The 23719-nt window shown below is 36.7% G+C and overlaps 1 protein-coding gene across 1 annotated transcript in view; it reads right to left on the bottom strand.

Annotated features, from left to right (window-relative positions):
* csmd2 (CUB and Sushi multiple domains 2) overlaps positions 1–23719 on the bottom strand; it is a 287362-nt gene that overhangs the window by 136852 nt on the left and 126791 nt on the right. The window contains exons 6-10 of the mRNA XM_058378138.1: positions 16178–16290; positions 13280–13357; positions 8573–8660; positions 6214–6338; positions 443–564 (exon numbers count right to left, since the gene is read on the bottom strand). Of these exons, the coding sequence (XP_058234121.1) occupies positions 443–564; positions 6214–6338; positions 8573–8660; positions 13280–13357; positions 16178–16290 (526 nt within the window). The remainder of the gene's footprint in view (positions 1–442; positions 565–6213; positions 6339–8572; positions 8661–13279; positions 13358–16177; positions 16291–23719) is intronic.

The following is a 23719-nucleotide window of genomic DNA, read 5'->3' as shown; positions in this document are numbered from 1 at the left end:
TACGATTAGAAAGAGTAAGAACAGCCATGCTCCATCTTCATCTGCACCACTCTCCCAGAGCCCAGGCAGTGTCGAGTCTCCTCCCCGTTTCTACCCACTGAGCTGGCGTGATAAGAGTAGAGATTTGTAAAACCATTTGTTTGAGCCCAGAGAAAGAAATTTGGCAAGCGAGCCCAAGCGTGGCCTTGAACTAGGCTCCAAAGTCAACACCATAGCTTTGTCCCTCCTGTAATAGCATACTCAAAGTGACACCAGTGTCCTCCTTTAGTTCTCTTATTCCTTTACTCTTTCTCTTCCCTCAGCTTCAATCATGTGATCGATATTCTATCAACATCAATATTTATAGACCATGAAGGAAAGATCTTTCACAAATCAAAACTAATAGAGGGGTCCACAAGAGCGATCATGTGAGAAAGCAAATGGTGGTTCTTAGAGGACGTACCTTGGAAGGGTCTGAAGCAGTGATGATCCAAGTGCAGTTGGCATTGTTATCATATTGGACTGGGAAGTTGGGAGAAGTAATCACACCACTGGGGCCTCGAAGTTGGCCTCCACACATGGGTGCTGAATGTGAGAGAGAGAGAAAGAGAGAGAGAGAGAGAGAGAGAGAGATTACTGTATATAAGTCAATTTATCTGTTTTATTATTGACCAGGCTCAAAACCAACAGTTGTTGCCCCAAAAAATGTATTTATATAGCAGCCTGCATTTTGTATTTATTTATTTATTTTGGAATTTCTATATTTCTGAAAATTACAGTCATTCCTGAACTGAAATACGTTTTCCTTTGCATGTATCCTAACCGCAAGTAAAGTATTATCACTTTAAAATCTGGTCAACCCACGAAGTGAAAATATATTTTATCGTTTTATGTATATATTTTAAATCTTCATTTTATGATTTAGTATAATTGCACCGAAAGGCCTACAGTTCTACAGTTACATATATCGGTCCCTCCAGGATTTTTGTTTTTTATTTGTTGCATCCAAAAATATGTGAATTTGCTTAATTTGTTTTGTTCATTATTTTTTTTTTTATTGTATTTTTTTTCTTTTGTTTTTTTTTCTTTTTTTTTTAATTGGTGATTTTTCAATCACAGGATTCTTATTTTAACCTCCTACCAGTGAAGACACTGTGACAGCTGTACTCATGTTTGATGTACATGAATTTAAGAGGGCTGTAGATGAATGTGTGTTGTGATAATATCAGATTTACGGAAATTCTGCAGAAATTTTCACTCACATGGCAAGAATCGCTCACAGCATTTAATCTCAAGCCTCATTCTGGTTCCTTTACTCAACTAAACTCAATTCATGCTAACATCAGTGGAAGAATAATCGCAAATTACTTCAGTCAATTCTGTTCTGTTATGTTCTCTTATTATTAATGGAAAAGTAAGTCATCTAAACCTTTTTAAAACTTCTGCTGTCTTCTGTACAGAGTTTATAAGCACTCTTCTCGATTTTGATGATAATATGATTGAGCAGAAGAATCACAGACATTTTGACAGTTGGTATTTCATTACAAACTGAGCTGATCTTTATGCAGACTGACTGTGTTCACTACTGCATTTGTTAAACTGGTATGATCTACACATTTATAGCTTACCAGGGTTTGAAATTTACACCGATTAAATTAAACTAAAACACAATATAGCCTCTGTAATTCAACTGCACAAATTTAACATTGTTGATTTGTATTGAATTAATTTCTTAAAACTTGTATTGTTAGTTTAACAAAGGTTGTGAGTTTTTGTATGAGTATTTTATGAAATAAAATAAGTGATTTGTATGCATTTACATAACTGTCACTCATCTATTGGAGGCAATTTTTTATTCTTCCTGGAACACAAAACCAAGCAAAAACCTCCTAATGTAAGCTAGAGAGAACAACACATCGTTGGGCATTTTTGCAGGGATTTATGCGCTCCCAGTATTTTTGAAAATGTGCTCTTCTAAATGAGTTCACTTAAGTGCAATTACCTGTTTGCCCGCACAGCCTATAAACTAGTGCATCATGGTTGCATGCTCAGTGATTTAAGAAGGCAATTATAGTAGTACAGGCTTGGATTAAGGCCAATATTTGACAAATACAGTAAAAATTGTTTTCCAAGTCGCCAAAAAGTGGTGTATATCGGGATGATGTTTTTGACCACAACAACAGGTGCTGTTTGAGGTTTATATGTGTTTGATGACAAAATGACTTTTCTGTGACTTTCCATATTTTTGTAGTTTCAGATTTGAGTAGAGTCTTTTAAGTAACTTTAGTGTCCTCTAGGAGGACTTTAAAGCCCTCCCAAATGAAAGTGCTCGCTGCTTAATGAGGAAGGAGGGCATAGTCAGTGTTTGCAGTAAATGAACAAGTCTGCAGGTCTGGGACTAGCTGCAGCTCTTTAATGAGCTATGTATGAGGTGAGCTCCTCAGGGGGCTAGACACACACACACACACATACACACACACACACACAAACCCGAACACGCACACACACACACACACACGTCCTCACATACTTAAAGGTGAGTTGACAAGTTGACATTAAAGAATAAGTCTTTTATAAAGTTAATTAGCACCATGGCCCACTGACCACAGTTTTCACCTTCATATTATAATACATATAATCTCTGCTCTTTGGTATTTTACTTAATTTCTGTTATGGGTCATTTCCTCAAGATTTCTTTTTCTTTTTCAGTATAGCTACTGCTATCGGTAGTGGTGATCTTGATCTAGAAGTGTATATAGCTGGAAATTTAAGAAAAAATATTTTTATATAGTATAGTCTTTATAATTAACTGTGTGACATCCAGTTTCAATGGATAGATCCATGCTGGTCTATTGTCATTTTTTCACTAGTTAAAGGTTTTCTTCAGTTCCCAAATTCTCTTTGACAAACTAATGCTTGGGATTAAGCTTTTGATTCATTTCTAGCAAGCGATGAAGTAGCACTCTACTCATTTATTCCAACATCAGTGGCCTTGTGCTTACTGACATGTACGCTGCTCAGTTGAGTATCTCAGTGCAACAGTATCATAAAGCTGAAGTGCATTCTGTAACTCTGACTCTAGCGTTTCTATTCATTCAATGTCAGATTTCTCATTAATATGAAACTGAACATTGCTGGAAAATGAAAAGAGCTTGCTCTTTTGTTGTTAAGCGTTAACAGCAATCCATTCTCAGAGACACAATCGTTAACACTTATGTCTGAAATCACTGATTTATTCTTTACCAAATACCACTCTAACTGTGCTAGCAATGTCTTCCGTTGGTGTCAGTATGACACATCCCTGACCTTAACACAGGAATAATGAGGTAAAAGTGGAAATTACTTTCTGTGTTTTAGGGTGGAGTTTACCTGTAATGCCCTAGCAAGCAACTGACCTATAGTTTCCCCTACTTAGCTTCTTTGAAACTGCTTTCTTTTCCTTTTTTATTCAGTCTCTGTAAATTTGCTGGTCATAACCATGACTAATGTGGCACATTTTGATAATGAATTAGTCAAAGTAAAGTAGAATTTTAATAGCCAATATGACCCATTAGCTAGAATGTGCCTTCGTACCTTGCTAATCATATTAGCTACTGGAATCTGTGCTAGTATAAACAGTCATTGATGAAGAAAATATGCATACTTAGGTAAATATAGCCATATTATGTTAGCAAAAAAGAGAAAATGATCTCAGCATGCTGGGGAGCTCATCCTCAGTTTCCACACTGCAGTAATATAAGTTATTTATATTCAATTAGATGAACCATATTTTCCACATACAACATATAAGCTATGATACAATAACCTGCAGGTAGGAATCACTTAAGCAGGAAAAAAAACCTCTCAAATGTACAAGTAAAGCAAATTAGTTTCGATAATTAGATAATCACCTTTACTCTATGGAGGTGTTTCCAGACCATTTTGGCTGAATTGAATCAGTGTGAAATTTAGCACCAGGGTTCCTAAGTCAGAGCTAGGTGTTTTAACACTAGAAGGCAGAGAAGTATGAGAAAGTAGCCTAGATAAAGACGCCTTGGATAAAGAAGATGAGATTGACTTGAACCTACTGAGACTTACTGCCAAAGAGCCATTTTAGACCACTGAAGGTTTCACTAACTGGGCAAAATATCATAGCTTGTATAGGGTATTGCTCTTTTTGAAACGTCTCATTATTGTTATTTCTTATGTATTGTACAGTTTGTGTTGATGTGATCAGTTAGACTAAATCCTGCAAAATTTATCACTTTGCAACTAATCAACATCCCAAAGTTCAGCCACCTAATTTATTTGTGGAAAAACAGAATAACCCTGTCCTCAAGCATCTCTAAATAATTGAAACAACCTTTTTATTTTGTGTTCATAAGGACAAACTGGATGCTTAGTCTGACATTAAGTTTCTTTTATCAGTGTCTTTCTTTTCTGGTGGTTTTTGAGTAACTTGGCATTTACGACAAAAGTTTTCAAATGAAACAAGATAAATAATTCCTGGAAAAGAGACAATTGATTGGAACAGGTTTTAAAATGCATAAGCCAAATATCACCACTCTTCGCATAACTAATGGGGCTGTAGTGCAGAGCAGTAGGGTGTCTCTGCTAGTAAATACCTTCTCCATCTGAGATCTATTCCTCTTTTTCTTGCACAAGGGCACAGTCCAATACTCTGTGTGAGCTAACCAACCAAAAACTGATCATTAAACAATCAAAAACAAAACTGCAACTGCAGTCTTCCATCTTAGAGCTGTCTAACTAAGTTTCCCCAGCAGTCTGCTGTAGCATGGTATCTGCTGTGCCGAGGCTGTTGGAGTAACAGAGGGGATGTAGTGTGCTAATGAAAGACTAATAGTCCACAGTGTGATGAATGATATTACAGAAATAAATCAATATCACAAGGCCAAGGAGCACATATTAACTATTGTGTATGTATCTGTGTGTATTAGTATATGCTGTGTGTGTATTTATGTGTGTGTGTGTGTCTCAGCGAGCAGTAGAGGACACACTGTAACCTAGACAAGAAAATTGGAATGTGAGGAATCTGTAGGCTGCAGGGCAGACAGCAATGCACTGTGGGTTACCTGAAGATAAAGTGTATTAACCTGTATGACATCTTTTACCATACTCACATCTGTTTCAGGATAATCCCTACTGGCCTAATGTATGATGTAAAGAGAGAAAAAAATACACAAATATACACCTTACACAGGAAGCTGCTGAAAAGTTTTTAGCCTTCTCGAAGTTAGAACATTTTATATGTACTTCTGCAACACTTCACTTCAGTAGATATGCATATTATATACGAAGTTCATGTAAATGGGACAAATGGCCTCTCTACACTTCATCTACACTCTAATTAACAATTGTGGAAAGTGCAAATGTCCTCTCTCTTTTTCCTGTTCTTAACAGCTAGCCAGCTAGGTGAATAGTAAAACTAGTGCACGTGTGACAGACTTCAGTGGTTTCAGCATTTGAATTGCAATTCATATGGTCATCTTTTAAGCACTTTTCAGTAGCTGAATTTCTTCAACTACAACATAAAATTAAAGACTTCGATCATCTCTACCATCTGTGTACGTAGCAGGCTAGCTACCAGCTAGTAAACTAGTCTGTAGTCTCTAGCCAAACCTGTAATCATCAGAACAGTTGCTATTATTACTAACATTAGATAAGTTATATACAGTAGCTAGATTAGTATACAGGTTCTGTAGCTAAAGATTTTTGGATGTAATTGGTTGAAACCTGAAAACAAGATGAGTGAGTGACAAGGTTTGGTAACATAAAATAACATATGATCTGTGTAAGATTCCATAATTTTAGCTGATTTTTAGTTGCATTCATATTGCCTAGCATTTTTTTTTTTGGAAAAGGTTCTGTTGTTGGCCTTGGACATGGTATTCACAGCATTGAAAACACCACTGTGAAGAGGAAACAATTGCAGCAGAAAAGCAACTCAGCAAAGAACTCTTGAGGACAATCACAATCAGAAAATTAGTAAAGCTTAATAAAGTCATTAATCAGTGCTGAGTGTGGTTAAATAAGCTGATTAGTAAAGAGATAGGCATCTTATCCCTCCTAGGAAATCTGCTATACAGATTGTCTGCTCTCTTAGTTAGCTTCTCTTTCCTCATTCACGCTGTGTCCTTTCTCTATTATATAACCCATATAAAACACATATATAGCATGTGCGATGTTTTCTAAATGATAGAAATTTGACATTGAGCACGTGAGCATGAGTAGTACCTCTACAGATGGGTCGGTCATCACTCCAGCCTACGTAGTTGTCAGTTACACGCATGCAGGTTATGCTCTTGGAACCCTGCAGCTCATAACCTTCATCACAGGAGAAGTGCACTGTGGCCCCGCGTCTGCAAATCAAACAGGCATAAAAACTCAGATAATTATTAACATCTTTTTCATTATTCTGCAATAATGAAGAAAACTGATTTACACTATACATGAATGCTAAATTTATAATGCATTATAAATACATTTCCGTTATTTGATATAGCAAATACAGTATAAGAAATGACTAGATCTGGCTTAAATGATACCTTAAAGGTGAAAAAAAAAAGATATTTAATGTTATGTAACATAGCTCGGCAACATAGATTGTTAAGTCTGTTAATATAGATTAAAGAAAATAAACCAGCATTTTATTTCCTGTAGAGGGGATGACTGTATAACTGTAATCCTTTTGCACGTTGTGTTTGTGACCTCAACAAAAAGTCATTAGTGAACATTTCTTCTATGAGCTATGGTGCTCTCTCCTCACATCGCAAGTTAATTATTCCAATCTGGCTTGCGTCCATGTTTTCTCCCGATATGCTTAACTGCGAGGTGACACACTGTGTTTATTGTGCTAGCAGGAGAGTTACTGTATATACAACAGCTTTGCACTGTACTTTGTTTTGCACAGTTTTATCAGTGTTCCCACAATGCTGATAGCTGAGCATTTCTGATTAAAAAATAAAATAAAATAAATAAATAAATATATTAATAAATCACTTGTCATTTGTGCATGCTAATCAATCCACCTAGTAAAAAAACAATCTACTGCCAGCCAGATTGGCCAGTTTGGAAGCATGCACTTGCTGGAGCATCGAGGTGTGTCGCGAAACTGAAGCACATATGTTCAAACATAAACACCAAATGAAAAACAAATGCAAAGTCGGCAGGAAGCAGAGTTTATTTTCTTTCTCTAGTTCTTGAATCTACTTTCCACTGGCCAACTACAAAAAAAAAAAAAAAGATTATCCCAGGAGATCTGTATGCTGCTGATTTGTCCGCCTCTCTTTATGAACACCTCTAATTCAGAAAGCCTGTAAAAATTCTTACAAGCAATTACAGTTACATAGATTACGCTTTATAACGCATGAGGATATGAATTCATAATATTGACTATAAAATATCTGTTTATATGAACGTTATACAGAGAATGTACTAAAACACAGGTCTAGAGTCCGGGTTTAATGTTCTTACGAACAGATATAATAATGCTTTATGTATCCTGACATCATGGAGTCAAACTCATTCTTTCGAAAGTGCTGAGCGTGTAACTATATCAACTGGTGTTATTGGTATTAAATGAATAAAAGAGTTGACTAAATTAGACCATTCCTTGTCACTGAGGTTGTACCGTCAAGGGTACAAGGGTTGTTTGTACCTTTAATATGTACTGGGTCTTTTTTTAAATCATTATTTTTGTGCTTTAAAGATAATAAATGCACCTTTCAAAACATGTAAACAAAAAAAAATAAACATACAGGTTATTATCATCTTTTTCCGAGACAGTGTGGAAGACTCATAACCATATTATGTAATTAATGCATCTAAAATGCATTACAAATATATGATTCATAGAAAGTGTTACTACTATCGATTCCAGTAGGATGGGAACATCAGTTTTTAATGGCAGATGTTCATTCAAAGGGTTTAATCTTACACAGAAAGCTGGAACACAGTGCTGCTAAAAATTTCAGGTGCTATCAGTCACTATCAGTCCTCCAGAGTGTCCCTGCTTCATTCATTCTCCTCACTTACACACTGAACTCTTCGGCACCTGCTGTCTAAAACCCTTCGCACACGTGTGAGTGTGTGATAGCCAGAACCCCTCCAGGGAGAAAAAAATCTGCCACCTCCAGGTCGGTGTTGGACTTGTTTGACCTATGTGGGTGACTCACTCTTTTTTGACAAGTGGACAAGAGCTTGTGTTGGTACAGAGGCAGCAGTGTGTGTGTGTTATCCATTACTGATCACTTGAGAGAGGAGCGTTCAGGTAGCAGAGAACAATCGGGTAAAAATGGAGGTAGAACGTGTGAAATTGATCGTCCCTATTCATCTGTGTTACAATTCTCAGAGTCTGTCTGTCTGAGTCTTTGTCATCTCCTACGCTCTCCTTTTCACACTCTCTTCCCACTGTTTGACCTTTGAGATCTCAAAGTCCATGTTTATTCAGATCAAATATCAGCAATGAGACTTCAGAATTAAAAGGCCAATGAGAAATTAAGCAGGTGCTAACCCTCAGCATTTCATGCCTTTTTGTCAAGCAGACAGAAAAAACCCACTAAATTACATGCATTTTCTTTTTGTCATCTCACACCTGAAGTCTGAGCCTTTTCTCTTTCCCCTGTCTGGGATCCCAGGGTCCAGGCACATGTTGTGTCCTTGCGCCACACCCATCTGGGACACTGCAAAAGAAATGAAGATTTTAATGGACTATTTTAAAAACGTATACAACAAGACACTGGACATTGACCACTTACGTTTATAAATGTACACCAATTGATATATAATGAATGTCATGTGCTCGTTCTTGTTCAAGAGGGTGCTAAATTTGATTTTCTGGAAGATCTATTTAAATGACTGAAATTACCTGAGTGCAGTTCATGCATCCAAGGTTGCCAATTATTTCTTATGTACTACTTTAAGAGCATGAGGTGGTCAATAAAACACTAGCAATTAAGGCTAATATAATATGAACAGAAGTGTTACAGTTGGAAATTTTCACAGGATAATGAACCAGTTTGAGGAAAACGATTAACATTACGTTGTTAATCATTTAAAAAAAAAAGAATAGTGATGAAACTAAAAAAGAAGTACTATTTTATGATGAAATTGTGTGCCAAGGTGCCTTTGTCATGCCAATGCCCGAAATGGTATTGTTTTCCCACATTGTGTTTTACAGAATGGCCTACAAACATATCCACCAACTATAGCTACCAGACCAGAGAGCAACCTATAAACATCCCCACCAAGGACTTCAACTCCCAGCCATCACAAACTCTCCCTCACATTTATGTTCAAGCTCATTCTGGTTGCAATACACGATTATAGCCACTGTATAAGGACGCTAATTCCACCAGTTCAGTGTAAAGTATATGCTCAGTATCATGTACCTTTTTATACCAAGCCTTATGATTTCTCGTTTATGATCACAGCTAGTTTTCTAGTTCCTGATTTATGTCCTTGATTCTTTTTCCAGATAGCTCTGTTAGTATATCACCTGACTTCTGCCTGTTTGCTGACTTTGATTCTGCTTCGTGTTCTGGGTTTGTTTTTCATTGTTAAAATAAAGAATCTTAACCTGCAACTGTCATTGTCTCTGCCTCCTTATGGTCTTTACACATGATTGTAGAAATAATGAAAAAGTAAACAAATCGAACAAATCCCCTATAATTGCTTTCTTTCTGAGAAATATCATTTTGAGAATGAGAATTTTCTGTGTAATGTTGACTTTTACTGATAATCCTAAATTGTCAGTGTTTATTTCACTGACATTATAAACTGAAAGAGACAGTGGCTTTGAGGAAAGGCAAGTCAATGAATTCACAAACAAACAAAAATAAATATATAAATTCTAACTAGCAAGGCGGTGTGTAGTGCAGCGTTCCATATTCTTCGTCTGTGTGATCGACAGCAGTCAAGTATGATGAAGGTACGAATATATAGGAGTGACTGCTACCTACAGAGGTGGCAATATGACGTTTTCACAAAAGTAGAGGATTACGTAGCCGAAGGGTTTTTATTGCAGTGTATGTCCTCTCTGCAGAGAAATGGAGGTTAATGTAATATGAATTAGGGTGAGTCCAGAGGGACAGGGTTTTGAAATCTTTAGGGAGTCACAGCTGGACAAAAAAGACATGAGAACAAATGGAGTAAAGTAACTCAAGCAAGGAAAAACGTGAATGCGAAGACTGTAATAGATGGAAATGCATTTTAATCAGAATAAAAAAAAAAAAATGTAGCAGTGAGGTGACTGTCCAATCATACGCTGTGACTAACCCTGAAACCATGACACCGTAACAACCCTTGACAAGGTAATTTACAATCTCTGCAAATTTGTCTCTTTGCAGCACTCTGGGATCCGCCCACATGGTTTTGCTGCCAGCCTATAAAACGGTATTTTGTATTTTACTAGTGTTCAGCAGATACTAAAAATAATGGATAAGAAGTGCACACTGGCTAGATCTTTAGAAAGGCTGAAGTACTGCTTGATACCGATAGCACAGAAGGCATATTAGTACAATTTGGAAAAGGTAAAAAAAAAAAAAAAGCTGTGTCGTTTATTTGATAATGCGATATTTATATGCGTTATTACTGCTGATATAAACCTGTGCTGACACTAGGGCATTGTTAAAAAAAGGACTGGCTGTAGCATTTTCTATTCTAATATGAAAATAAATCAGAGTATACTATTATTAAGAATGTGAGGTACAGGTAGTATTCTTATCTGCTGAAATAAAGATTCCTATGGCTTTGGAGGTAAGAGTGAAAAAAAGTGGTGGAGCTGTTTGAGTGACTTGACTTGACTTGACTTGAAGTGAGACCTCACATCATGTACCAGTGATTATCCATAAATCAGCTATGTTGGATTTTTCTCTTCAATCTGGCCAATTCCACCAGCCAGCTCTCCTCTATTATACAGCAGCTACAAACTGGGGAAGGTGAAGGCTAACAAATGCTTCGTCCAAGACACATGATGCCAGCCAGCACCATCTTTTTTTAGCTCACACAGAAGCACAATACACAAAGTGCTTTCTACCCTCCGCCACATACATGGATGGCCAAGTGACAGGTGTGAGAGCAGATCACATTTGGCTCTCTAGACTTGTTGCCATGAATGACTGTGGCATTGTCAGGATTTACATTTGCCTTTATGCCATTTGGCAAACACACTTAACCAGAGTGACTTATATATATATATATATCTCATTTTATATATCTGAGTAGCTGAGGGTTAAGGAAAGGCCCCAACGTGGCAATTTGGCTTCCGATCAGTAGTCTAAAGTCTTAACCACTGAGCTACCAGTTCTCAAAGGATTTAAATTCACAGTCTCCAGATGACAGAACAAGTGATTTTTTCTTGTACCACTTGAGAACCTACAGTTATTTTTGATGCAACATGTAATAAATCTTCTTGTATTCACTTGGTATGTCTTTTTTTTTTCTCACCATGCCCTGATTGATCTGGAGATGAACAAAAATAACTTAGTATTATCTCAGCATCTTTTTACTTAGCACCTTCACACCAACTTACCATTATGTCCATGGAACTGTAGTCTTTATATTTTGTCATTTAATATTTAAAATTATACTAGAACAAAATTGTATTACACTGTGTAACAAGAAAACAAAACTATTCCTTTTTTTGCATGTATTTAATATTGCTGTCAATGAATTTCTGGGTGTAATATTATGACATGATGACATGACATAATACAAGACAAGACAACAATGACATAATTTCTAAGACTAAATATCAAATAACTAAGATTTGTATTCCACCCCATATCATTACATAACTGCACTGCCCTCTTTCAGACAAGCAAAGCTTCCACTGGACAGACTTATCCATTCCAGATTGATAGTGAAAATGACATTACGGATCAATGAGTGTGCCCAGGGAGTCTGGGCTGTAGTGATGTGTGGCTCTGAAGGCTGATGGTGGCAGGCAAGACTGAAATGACACAAACTGATTGGCCAAGGCATCTGTGTGCCAGGTTTCATACATATTGATGTGGGACAAAAGGCCACAATTGTCAGAGCTGCCACTGAGTACTGTGATGAAGCTTATGGCTCTCACACACACACACACACACAGAGAGAGAGGAAGGTGACGTTTTCTCTTGATGGTGCTAAGGTAATAGAAAGGTAAATAAGGAATCAATGTTGGCAGCCTGAAAGAAGACAGAAGTCTGATGAGAGCTCATGGCAAAAAGTACAATTACTGATGCTCTCTTTGCCTATTCCTCAAGACTAAGTTTCTCCAGTAATGTTTCTTTTCTTCAGGAAAGAGTTAACACACACAATGAATACATATTGTCAAGGCTAAGTTTTGTAGTAACGGCAGTACAGCAGTGGATGTAGATTTGGACAAAACCTAAATATTTATTCATTTGCTAAACCTATTTTATCCAAAGTGACTTACATGTAATGCAAATGTAATCTAGCTACAGTGTTCAATGGCCTATGCTTCCTTCTAAACAAGCTTTCCATGCAACCAGGGGGCTTGAAAGGCATTTCTCTGCTGCTCAGCAACCTCCTCAGTGATAAGCCACTAGCGACATGTGAATGAATGTGGGAGTGGAAACTGGCGAAGGCTCCGATTCTGAATCTCTGAATGTCCAGCCCCCTCTACTCCTCAAACGTGTTGATCACAGACAGTGACTATGAATACATTATGTGGATTGAATACATAATTTGTTTTAAATGGACACACATACAGAGTTGTTTCATAGGGAATCAGAGCTTTGAATATGTTAATGTGTAGCTTACAATCTAATTGCTTTCCTGCTTCCCACACTTATCTATTCATATCATAATATGGGCTAAGTGGGAAATGAGTCGCACATAAAATGCACATTAGTTGAATTATGACATGTGATATACATGTGAATTTAGAACATCTTTTCAAATGAGTTACTTCTTCCAGAGTCTTAAAAATGGCTACCTCGTTATCTAATGTGGTTCTATGTCCATTGCTAATTGTTTGAAGGATAGCTAAGATCCACCTTATGAAAAAAACATGAACACTCACAGAATTCTGAAGGTACTTTTCAAAAGCACTTGTCACAGACCATAAGAGCCTAATCTGGCATAAAGGTCATGGTTAAAAACCTCGAAATAGCACTTCTGGACAGTTATGAGAGTTAAACACACAACCATCCATTCACTAGCACTGGGCTTTAATCGCAATATCAGTGTTCTGGTGTATTTAGTTAACAAAATGGATTCACGTATAAGGAACACAGATTTGCTGTGGGCTAATGTGGAGAAAGGGCACAAATGAAAAAGTACAAACACCTACACACTGAAATCTTGCTGTGGTTGTCTTTACTTGGAAGCATCTTCACTCCTCTGGACTTCAGCTCTGTCATCTTCTTTACTACAAGACAAAAAGACACACAGTGCATCATGGCATTTTGAGGACAACGATGATGCACAGTGTGTGTGTGAGTAAATAGTAATTACAATCTTAGATTATTTTTAGACTCGGAGTAAACAGGTGTTGCCGCCATCATGTTCTGCATCAATCGCAGTGAGAATGAAGAACAACTAGCCAGAATTTCAGGCACTGACACTTCATGTATTCGAACCAAATTCTCCAAATATTTTGTGTGCTACTTGTAACAGATTTATTTGTCCGCAGCTGAATATGTAACTGCTTATTATTCTATTAGCAAATCAATTTCCACATCCTCCATTTTCAAAATTGTCTACATTATGTATTCTTACTTTTACTACTCATGACATTATATTAAAAAAAAAATGTAATTGTAAAATGTAAAATGTTATTACCTTATTAGATATTTATTTGCTTAAAGCCCCAACGGGTAGTAAATTGGGTATAAAAATCAATTTAGTGCTAGAGTTATCAATATTAAACTCTCATTTAATATTTAAGATGTCAAATGTAGCATAGAGTACACTTTTAGAAAAATGTGTCCCTTCAAGTTTCCTCGGATAGTTCCCTGTTCTTTAAACACTTGCAGGGTTCAAATAAAACTCTCTAATAGGAAAACCTTCTGGTGTGAGGTTCTACTAGAACTCAAGGACATGATCATGGTCTTTGATTTGAGTCGTGTTTTTTAACATCATGTGTTGGAAGATGCATCCAGCTAAGACCTGGACTTAGCTCACTAAATATGGTTTCGATCTCATCTAATAGCTTATAAAAATAATCTTTGTGTTGTCTTTTTTCTTATATGAAGGGTTTGAGAAGAAATAATTTCGCATTAAATAAATGCATAATGTTTGGTATGTAAAAATGAAATGAGTTAAAATTACTGATTTGATTGTTTTGTTTTGATCTTGTGATCTCTGTTTTGTGACGTTATCGTGACTTGCTCTTCCCAGACTTGGTATTGTTGTCTCGATCACAGTTAGTCCTGGACAAGGATTGTGTGGACTATAAAAGCAAAAATCCAGAGTGACTTTCTTGGATATCAATATTTATAATTAATATGCAATATTCAAGTGATGTCCAAGTAATTTTTTTTTTTAATGCATTTGTTTTAGTTCTTTCGTCAGCATAGTCTTTCACTTTGGTTAATGGTTTCTTTCATTACAGACAATTCTGTCTGACTACCTGCTGACAGTAGCAGTAGCAGACCACCTTCTCATAATAATAACAATAAAGCCCCATCAAATTTAAGGATTTCCACACTTCAATCTACACTTCATAAAGACTTTAAGGAGTATTATCTTTAACCATGTCACTTCAACGGTTTAAATTATATTAAAGTCATCAAACTGTATGCCATATTTTCTATATATTCAAATAATAAATTTGAGAGGATATGCTTCCTCCATAATAAACCCCTTAAGTCTCTAGGAGACTCTCTATGACGTGGAGAGACTCAGACATTTTACTCATCAAAGACAAAACAGAAGTCTAAGTGGCTTATTATGTTAAGAGTATCTACTCATTGGAAATTAGCCATAAACACACTTGTGCTGAAAGAAAGAATGAGATGAAGAAGAGGAGCAGGAGGGGGGTCAATTGGAAATCTAATTAAGGGCTTAGCCCTCCTTTCTCCTCTCCCTGACAGTATTTATTTATCAAACTGCAGACCTGTAATCCTATCCAATCGCTCTGATCTGCTTACAGAGGTGAAATTCCTCCAGATTTTGCCTTTGTTTTTTTTCAGCTGAGCCAGCTAATCCCGCTTTTCAGCTCATCCCCTTTGAACGCAGACCTTTGAACTTTGGAATGTGATGAGAATGCAGGCAGGGCAGTAGTGTGGTACATGATGGGCTAGAAGCAGCAGTGGGCAATGGGCAGTGGTGGGCTCTGGGCTACTGATCAGAAGGTTGGGAAATCAAGCCCCCGCACGAGCACTGTCACTTTTAGGCCCTTGAGCAAGGCCCTTAATCCTCTTGACCAAATTACGGTAGATGATATGCTCTAAGCCCAGCTTACTAACAATCTAGAATATGTGATGGGGATCAAAAAAATAATCATTGTATTGTATCTTTTTCTTCACAAGTGCTATAATAGATTGCTTAATAATGAACACTCTAACACTAAAAATAGCAGGGTATTTCTTGGTTTAACTTGTGAGGTCAGGTAGTCAGCATGAAACAAATTGAGTTGAAAATTGCCAGTAAGCTTTTAGAATCAAAATTTAGAATCTTTACCCTGTGCCTGTCAATACAGATCAGCAAGCATGACTTAATTTATAATTTAATTTAGTAAAAATACATTATAATTTCTAAATGACTTATAAATATACATTTTTACTTTTAGTTTAATTTCTAAATAATGAATTATTAATAATTAAATGTACATTACTACTTCTAGTTTAAGTTCTAAATAATTAATTATTAATTTCTAAATTATGTTTTTAATATGTCGCTTGATAACATTAAACTTCTGAAAAAATCATATCTTATTTGACTCAAAAATGGGGAATATTTGCCAGCAAATGCAATTATTTATTTATTTATTTATTTTTTTTTTTTTTTAGAAAAGATTTAAAGATTAAATTATATTTTCAGTTGTCCTACCCCAACTTCCCTGGGATAAAACACCTGGATTTACCAACTGAACCAAACCTGACTCTTTTTGAAGTGAAAGCATTTTTAAAAATAAATATCAAATTAAGAATGTAGTTTATCATGGAGCTGTTGTCAGCTGTCCAGCTAATCTATTATTCATAATTTTTTGTATACAGTAATGGAAACAAAACATATTTTGTCCTACCTTGGTACTGAGCACTGAATCCCCTTAGCTTGTGGTTGCCATCAGTGGTAAAGTGGATACGCAGCCAGTTCTTGCTGCTAATAATAGGTGATGGGAGATTTGGACCCGTGAACCTGCAACACAAAATCAACAGACATTGTTTAGAAAGCAGTACAACAATAAAATTCGTAATGAACCCTTCAGTCACCAAAAATAATGCCACTAACTCTGCTAATGTGAGAATTGTATGAAATAATCTAATCTAATGAATGCATAAACTCCATTAAATCCAGCTTTATACCAGTGAGCAGGTTCTCGGGATGACAAGAATTAGCTCTTATTATTAAGACAAAGCTGTTCGCATTATTGTTCCACATTGGGACCCATTGAGGCATTGCAGAGAATGCTAAGCACATAAGCTGAAGAAAAATCTGAATCTTCCTGACAGAGAGGCAGAGGCTGAGCCTCACCGTGTGTACCAAATGTCACATTTGGCTCAACGGACCCTTTGATGAGAACGAGTAAGAAAGCAGACTAGAGAGGGCATTGGCAAGGGAAAGAATGAAATAGAGCGGTAAGACTGTGGCTTGTCTCTGAGTTTTGTCGCCAATTGTTTCTGCTGATGGTGTGGGTTTCTAATCAGTCTCTCAGCCCTGACTTATTCTCATTAGCCAGTATTGTGACTCCACCAACACTGACGATGACAGTAATGAGAGGGGTCTCTGAATCACAGACACAAAGACAGACTTTATCAGCCCAGAAGTGCTGCCATACCCACAGAATCAGTGATGAGAGGGAAGAATAGATATGTCTTTTGAAATTCTGATGGAAGCTCAGCCTAATTAAGTGCAGGATGGATATTATAGTACTTATGGAATCAGTGACATTGTCATCTACCATAGTGTGCTTTTACTGAGAGATATAAAACATATAACTATGGATCATTCCAGCAATACTAATGCCTTGTATACAGTATATGCCTTAAACAACTGCAAAGAAGATTGATAACAGTTGGCTACTTCATTTCAATTTCAATAATCAGAATACATGGAAACATCATAAAAGTAGCTACAGACAACAACAAGTAAACATTCATTCATTTATTTTCAGTAAGCTCTTTATCCTGCTCAGGGTTGTGGGAGATCTGAAGCCTATCCAGGGATCACTGAATTTTAGGCAGACAACCTACTTGACACGTTTTTGGGAGGATGGAAGAAACCGGAAAGCCCACAGTAAAGAGATATTAAAGCAAAAAAGCAAACGTGAAAGACAAAGATCCATTCTGCTTGATGGTTTTAAAAACAACTGTGGGACTCCTGTGGAAGACATGACACTCACATGGCAGTTATGAAGGACTGCTGTTTAGATAGAGCCTGCGGCACATGAGCGCAATGATGGTGAACAAAATGTTCCCTGGACACTAGCACCAAAATGGTGTCATGCTGGGATGCTCTCACAACAGGAAATTCATTGACAGCAGTGTCATTTCAACACACATTAGCAGAATTTGGCTTATTAAATAATACACCCCGTGCTTTTATGGGAAATGAGTTGCAACAAAGCTTCTCCAGAGAATAAAACAGGGATTCTCTTCTGTGCTCACATCTAAAGTATATCATAACTGTGGCCCCAGTGGTGGTGGTGTGAGTGATGCATTGTAGGCATGAGCAATACCAAACATCTGGGGATGAAGTTTGTCTCCACGGCAATTCACTTGACAGACAGATTTACAACATCAGCCATCGATATGACATAATCACGCTCTGAGAGTTCTCATAGCTGTCTCACAGGTTAAAGTTCAACCTTTCACAGATTGTCCCCATCTCATTTTTTGTGCACTCTCTGAAGCACTGGAAAAAAAAATCGTTCATACAATAACTGGCGGCCATGGAGATGGTGAGAACAAGATTAATCCCTTCCACAAAATCAATCACCCACAGGTCCGCCTTTACTGAAATTAGTTTTCTTCTTCAAGTCCACCCTTTATTTATTTATTTTATGCTCTACCCTCTCCTCTCCTTTGAGGGCTGCTAAAATAATGGAAGTGGCATTGAGTTCTGACAACTTGTCACATGATATTAGTCATGATTTACAATGCCAGCAACTGGACAGATAAAGTGAATTTTGGCTCAGATTGTTTTATTTCTTTATAATCAGACCATATAAGATGCTGGACATCCAAAGCCAAACAGCATGTAATGTAACATGATTTTGTGCGATATTTTCCTTATGTGTTATTTTTATAATAAAATGAAGGAGTAATATTATTCACATATTCATAATGTTTCTTGTTTGGATCTCTCTCTCTCTCTCTCTCTCTGTCTCTCTCTCTCTCTCCATATTATAACAGGCTAGTGCCTGTCATTTTGCTAGATTGAATTAAAAAATTATTATTAACTATTTGATGTTTTTTCAGTCTATTTTCTATCTAACGTGGGGTTACTGGCAGAGCAGATGAAATAGACATTGGGTAGATGCCCTTATCCAGAGCAACTTACATTTTATGTCATTTTATTCAACTAAGAAAATTAATGATTAAGGGTCTTGCTCAACAGGTAGATAGCTTCTATATGACAATGGCATTTTAAAGACAAATGGTCAGAGAAGTATATGTTTAATCTTCACTTCAGGTTCTGTTAAGTCAGTGGTGCTAGACAGATAATGGTGACAGATGGTGACATGAAGCATAAGTCCACTTGAAACTGATGTCATTTGTAGCCAGGACTACATAAGGTATCATTAAAATTCTTTTAAAAGCTGGTTGTTGTTATCATTATTACATGTTTTATCCAACTAGATCTTTACATTTTTGTAATATATTGATCTATTATACATTATATACAAACATCTACTAATATTGCCCTCATTAAAGAATCCTTATGAAGAAGTTCCTCTGACCCACCACAAATTGTACAATGAAAGTTGCCAGCTGAAGACACCAGAATGGCTTCTAGGGTTTCCTTTTAAAGAACACAAGAAACACAAAAGGTCATTTCACTTAGGAACTTAAAGCACATTTATCTGTGTGCACCTTTAGATAAAATGTTCTAAAGAATCAGTCCCGTCCTCCTAATGTCCATGTCACCATGCACTTATTGAGATGTCTATTTGAGTTAAAAAGCAATTTAAGCCCAAATCACTCCCCATTATTATGTAGTGATTATTCCAGGGAACAGTCTCTGAATCTGATAAGTTACACAAGAGAAGGAATATCGAAAATGTCATTACAGATTACAGCACTCATAAATATGCTATTAGAGAAAGGTGTAAAAAAAAAAAGTGTTGTCACCCCTGCACCTCTCCTTCCATTCACTTTACTTTCTTCCTTCCTAAAAGAAATTATTTGCACTCAACAAAGAGTCCTGAAAGTCAAAGAGGGGCCTACATGGTTTGATGAAGCACTCTTTAAGGGCATTATTGCAAGTTCAATACCCTCCCTTCACCCTCGTCCTCGGTATTAGATTTTGCTCGGACAAGCCTCAGGAGTGCAGCTGTAAATGAGTTCTTGATCCCAGTCCAATGAACTTCCTAGATTAATCGAAAAATATCTCAGGCATTAGAGAGAAATACGCAAGGGCATACTAGTCTATACGCCCTACATCCAAATGTTCAAGTACGTGCAACCTATTAGCACTTTGTCCAAATAAACATCATTGCAAAGATTAATTGTATGAAATTGACCGAGACAAACAAGCAAGCATTTATGTCAGCTTTGGACACTTAAAAAAAAGAAAGAAAACACTGTTTTCCATTTTGTTGGACTAACTTTGAATACCAGTTAATGTTGGTTATTGACCCCATTTCTTTCTTGTTGAAAAAATGCAACATGACTACGATTGAAGATTAAGGAGCTATAATGAAAGTCTTAGTGATTCCAATGTGACCTTGTATATTTCTGCTGGTAAATACATGGGCATTGGAGTTAAAAGTTGGCATGTGGGCTGCAGAACATGTGTCTTTCAAACAGAACCAAGCTTACATGTAACCGCAGCTACTTAAGCAGATCAGTTGGTCTCCTGCTTTGAATTTGATGGAGGCCCTATGGTGAGGTGCACAGGTCATGAAGATTTTAGAACCACAAAGTTCCAGGATTAAATGACTGTGAATCTTTGAGCAATGCAATGGCCTTCTTTTACTCTCTGAAGTGACAGAACAAATCAGGCTTCCTGGGCAATGAGTTCAGTTGTGGGAATTAGAACTGAGGAGAGAAGAGCAGAGACACTGGCAAAAGCTTTGACCTTCACTTTCACATCGCTCAACAACAAGCAGTGCCATTAAACTCACTTAGAGCTTCCTATAACTGGTGAGGCAGCTTTGAGCTAAGTGCTATGTGACTTATGGCTTTGAAAAAGTTTTATGACTTTGCAAACATTTAAAACTGTGTCGACTGTGCAGGAAGGATGGAGTTAGGGCAAGGAAACTGTACTCGCTATAACAAGAAGGGTAGAAGGGAAATCCAACCTGATTAATAAACTGTCTGTTTCGTGACATGCCACACCGCAGGTGTACAGAGCGGCTTGCATTAGAGCATGGCCAAAGCTCAAGAGCCGTCTGAGAATTCAGTTTGGTGAGGAACTGATTTCCATCGAGCTGCCATCCATAATTCATGAGCTGCCCTTTGGCTTCACAACAATCACTTGTTAAATCTTATGGAGGTTTTTTCCCCCCCTGAAAAATTGACTCTGAAAAAATTTAAATAAACAGAAAGTCCTCGGGAAGAAAAATGTATTAATTTATTCATTTACCTACAAACTAGATAGACAGATAGACAGATAGATAGATAGATAGATAGATAGATAGATAGATAGATAGATAGATAGATAGATAGATAGATAGATTCATTTATTCATTTTCTCTCTAAAAATAGGCATTACAAATGGAAAATAATAATAACGAATCCACAAGAGGGATTTTATAATTCAAAAGCGTTTTTTTAAGAGAAAAGCCATGTCTTCACCTATGTAGAAAGGAATATTGGTGTCTACTTGACTAATAATTTCTGAACACTTCAAAAGAGCATGCTTTAATCTCTTCATTCATCTCACTTTCTTTATATATTCTCTGTTAGTGCTCATAACACTCTATATGATCATCCCTTACTTCAGGTCCTTTTATCTTTCTGTGAAATGTAATGTCTTCACTCATGTATGCATGCCAATATGTATGACATAGTTCGTGCTGATGGAATGAAATGAAATAATTGAGATTATTTTTCACCCAAAGTTGACAAAATGAATGACGATGCAGGGAAGTTGAGCTATAAAATGAACGGGGCTCTAATCGATTAGCTGTAAAAGTTAAAAGGCTAATGAATAATAGATAAATTCAAGTTCAAACAGAAGACACTGTCGCATAAGTAACCACATGGTTTTATTGCTAGTTTTTTTTTTTTTTTTTCTTGTTGCAGAAAATTCGAGAGACAATTACAAGACAAAGATACTGGTTGGCGCCTGCTGGGGAAAGTATCTGATTAAACTTCAGCCTGGCATAAGTGATTACAGCATGCACATATGCTGTATAACTGTAGAGTGCTAAAATGCACCCTAGGTAGCAAGAGAGCAAACAACAACCCGGAAACATCATCAACCATGGCACACAAAGACCTGATAAACCAACACACCAGACAATGCTAGATATTAACATGAATAAATATTTTAGGTCTGTGCAACACAAAAAAAGGGAACAAGGAAGTAGGAAAGCAAGGAGAAAAACAACTCTCTCTCTCACTGTCTCTTTTTCTTTTGCTATATCTTAACCATGGCACCTTTATTTACCCTTCTTCACCCCACCTGTGTTAACTGAAGATGAAAACAAATAAATGACTGAATACATAACAAGCATTCCTTTATCACACCAACCATTATGGCCCATTACATTGGATTTATAGTTAATGGGGGAAAAACAAATTAGTTTCCAAGGTCACTTGGATATGGTAATTGAGCCTCCCAAACGGATCCATAAAATATGCCCATAAAAAAAGATCTATTGCTATTCAACACCACATAGAATCATGGTTAGGTTTTAGGTCGATGAACAAGGTGAGGGTCTCATATATGTGTGTTTGCATTAGTGAAGGAGGGAATATCCAGAAAGAACTTGTTATTTATAAACCAAACTTCTAAATAATTGGTAATGGTTACTACTGAGATTGACTTTTGCTGTAGACAATCACAAAGATGGATTCCGCACAAAAATAATTATTTGTGATGGCTAGCTTTGATATGAGATGGGAAGCAAAAATGTAATATTTATCAACAGCTTGACAATGAAATGATTCTGGTTGAATCATGAGGTCTCTGATGGCTTAATAAGGATGATGTGACGCGCACATACGCACACACACACACACACAGACACACACACACACACACCTAAATAGCAGACAGAAAGCAGCATGAGTCATTTCAATTAAAAAAAAGGCTTTCATAATGCTTTACAGGGTTCACGCCATGTTTCCTCCAAACAGCAAACACACTCCGTAACCCATTCTTTCACACCAAACACACAAGACAAGTTCAAGTTCCTTCAATCTAAAAACAGCAAGTGACAGTGGCGTCAGATTCTTGTACACATATTTAGTTTTGGTATCCATACAAATTTTAGTTTTATACAGATTTGGTTAGATGTTTCAAATCAAATTCAATGGCATTATCAAATACTACATCGGTATCATCTCTATTTGAGATTTAAAAAATTTAACTGGCTTCTCACTCCCCTTCTGAACCTTTAACAGACTTAGAAATGCTTCTGAATACATGCCCAGTGCATCTTGAAAAAGTGCTAGTAGCATGTGATAATAGAAGAACCTTAAACCTTGACACTGGTAAATGATGATAATAGTGAGAATATGTACATAAGAAGTGCATGAGATGCTACATGGATTTCTGACTTGCCTTACTAAACTGTAGCTATAGCCACTACAGCTGAATTCCCACTAATAACCATTTAACTAAAGAAAGAGAGAGAGAGAGAGAGAGAGAGAGAGAGAGAGAGAGAAAGTTTGGATTTTAATACCCCTTTATAAAGTACTGAAATTAATATTGGGGGCAACAAAAATATGAATCCATTACTTTATATAGTATGTTGTGACAATAAAAACATATATAATTAAAAGAGTACAAAAGAAAGGGGAGAAAAATCTACTTAAGCCATTATTAATATAGTAGAAAATAACAAATAAACCATCAGGGACATGGGCATCATGTCTGGATGAATTCCTGACTTGCCCCAGTGTTACTACTGGTACTGGATGCACTGCAACACTGGCCAGGAAGAAGCTTTTACTGAAGATAAATGAACAGTAAGACACCATTTTCATCATCAGTGCTTCAGGCAGGATTTCACAAAACTGCCACTAGTGCACATCCACTGCTGGCTGCACTGACATCTGGTTCTTCCTCTTTTTCCAAATGTCTAATTTTGCTTGTTAAGCCCAGCATTTGTCTACGTCCAAGCACTGTTTACTCTTACTGCCATTATTTGCTTTGACCATTGCTTTGCCTATTGTTTGCTTTTTGGATTTGTCATCTGATCTGGACAAAAAATCCATTCCTCATTTTTTAT

This window comes from Hemibagrus wyckioides, linkage group LG24, assembly GCF_019097595.1.
Source record: "Hemibagrus wyckioides isolate EC202008001 linkage group LG24, SWU_Hwy_1.0, whole genome shotgun sequence".
NCBI classification, from domain to species: domain Eukaryota; kingdom Metazoa; phylum Chordata; class Actinopteri; order Siluriformes; family Bagridae; genus Hemibagrus; species Hemibagrus wyckioides.
The sequence above is the reverse complement of the archived record's forward strand: the minus strand, read 5'-3'. Positions and strand labels throughout refer to the sequence as shown.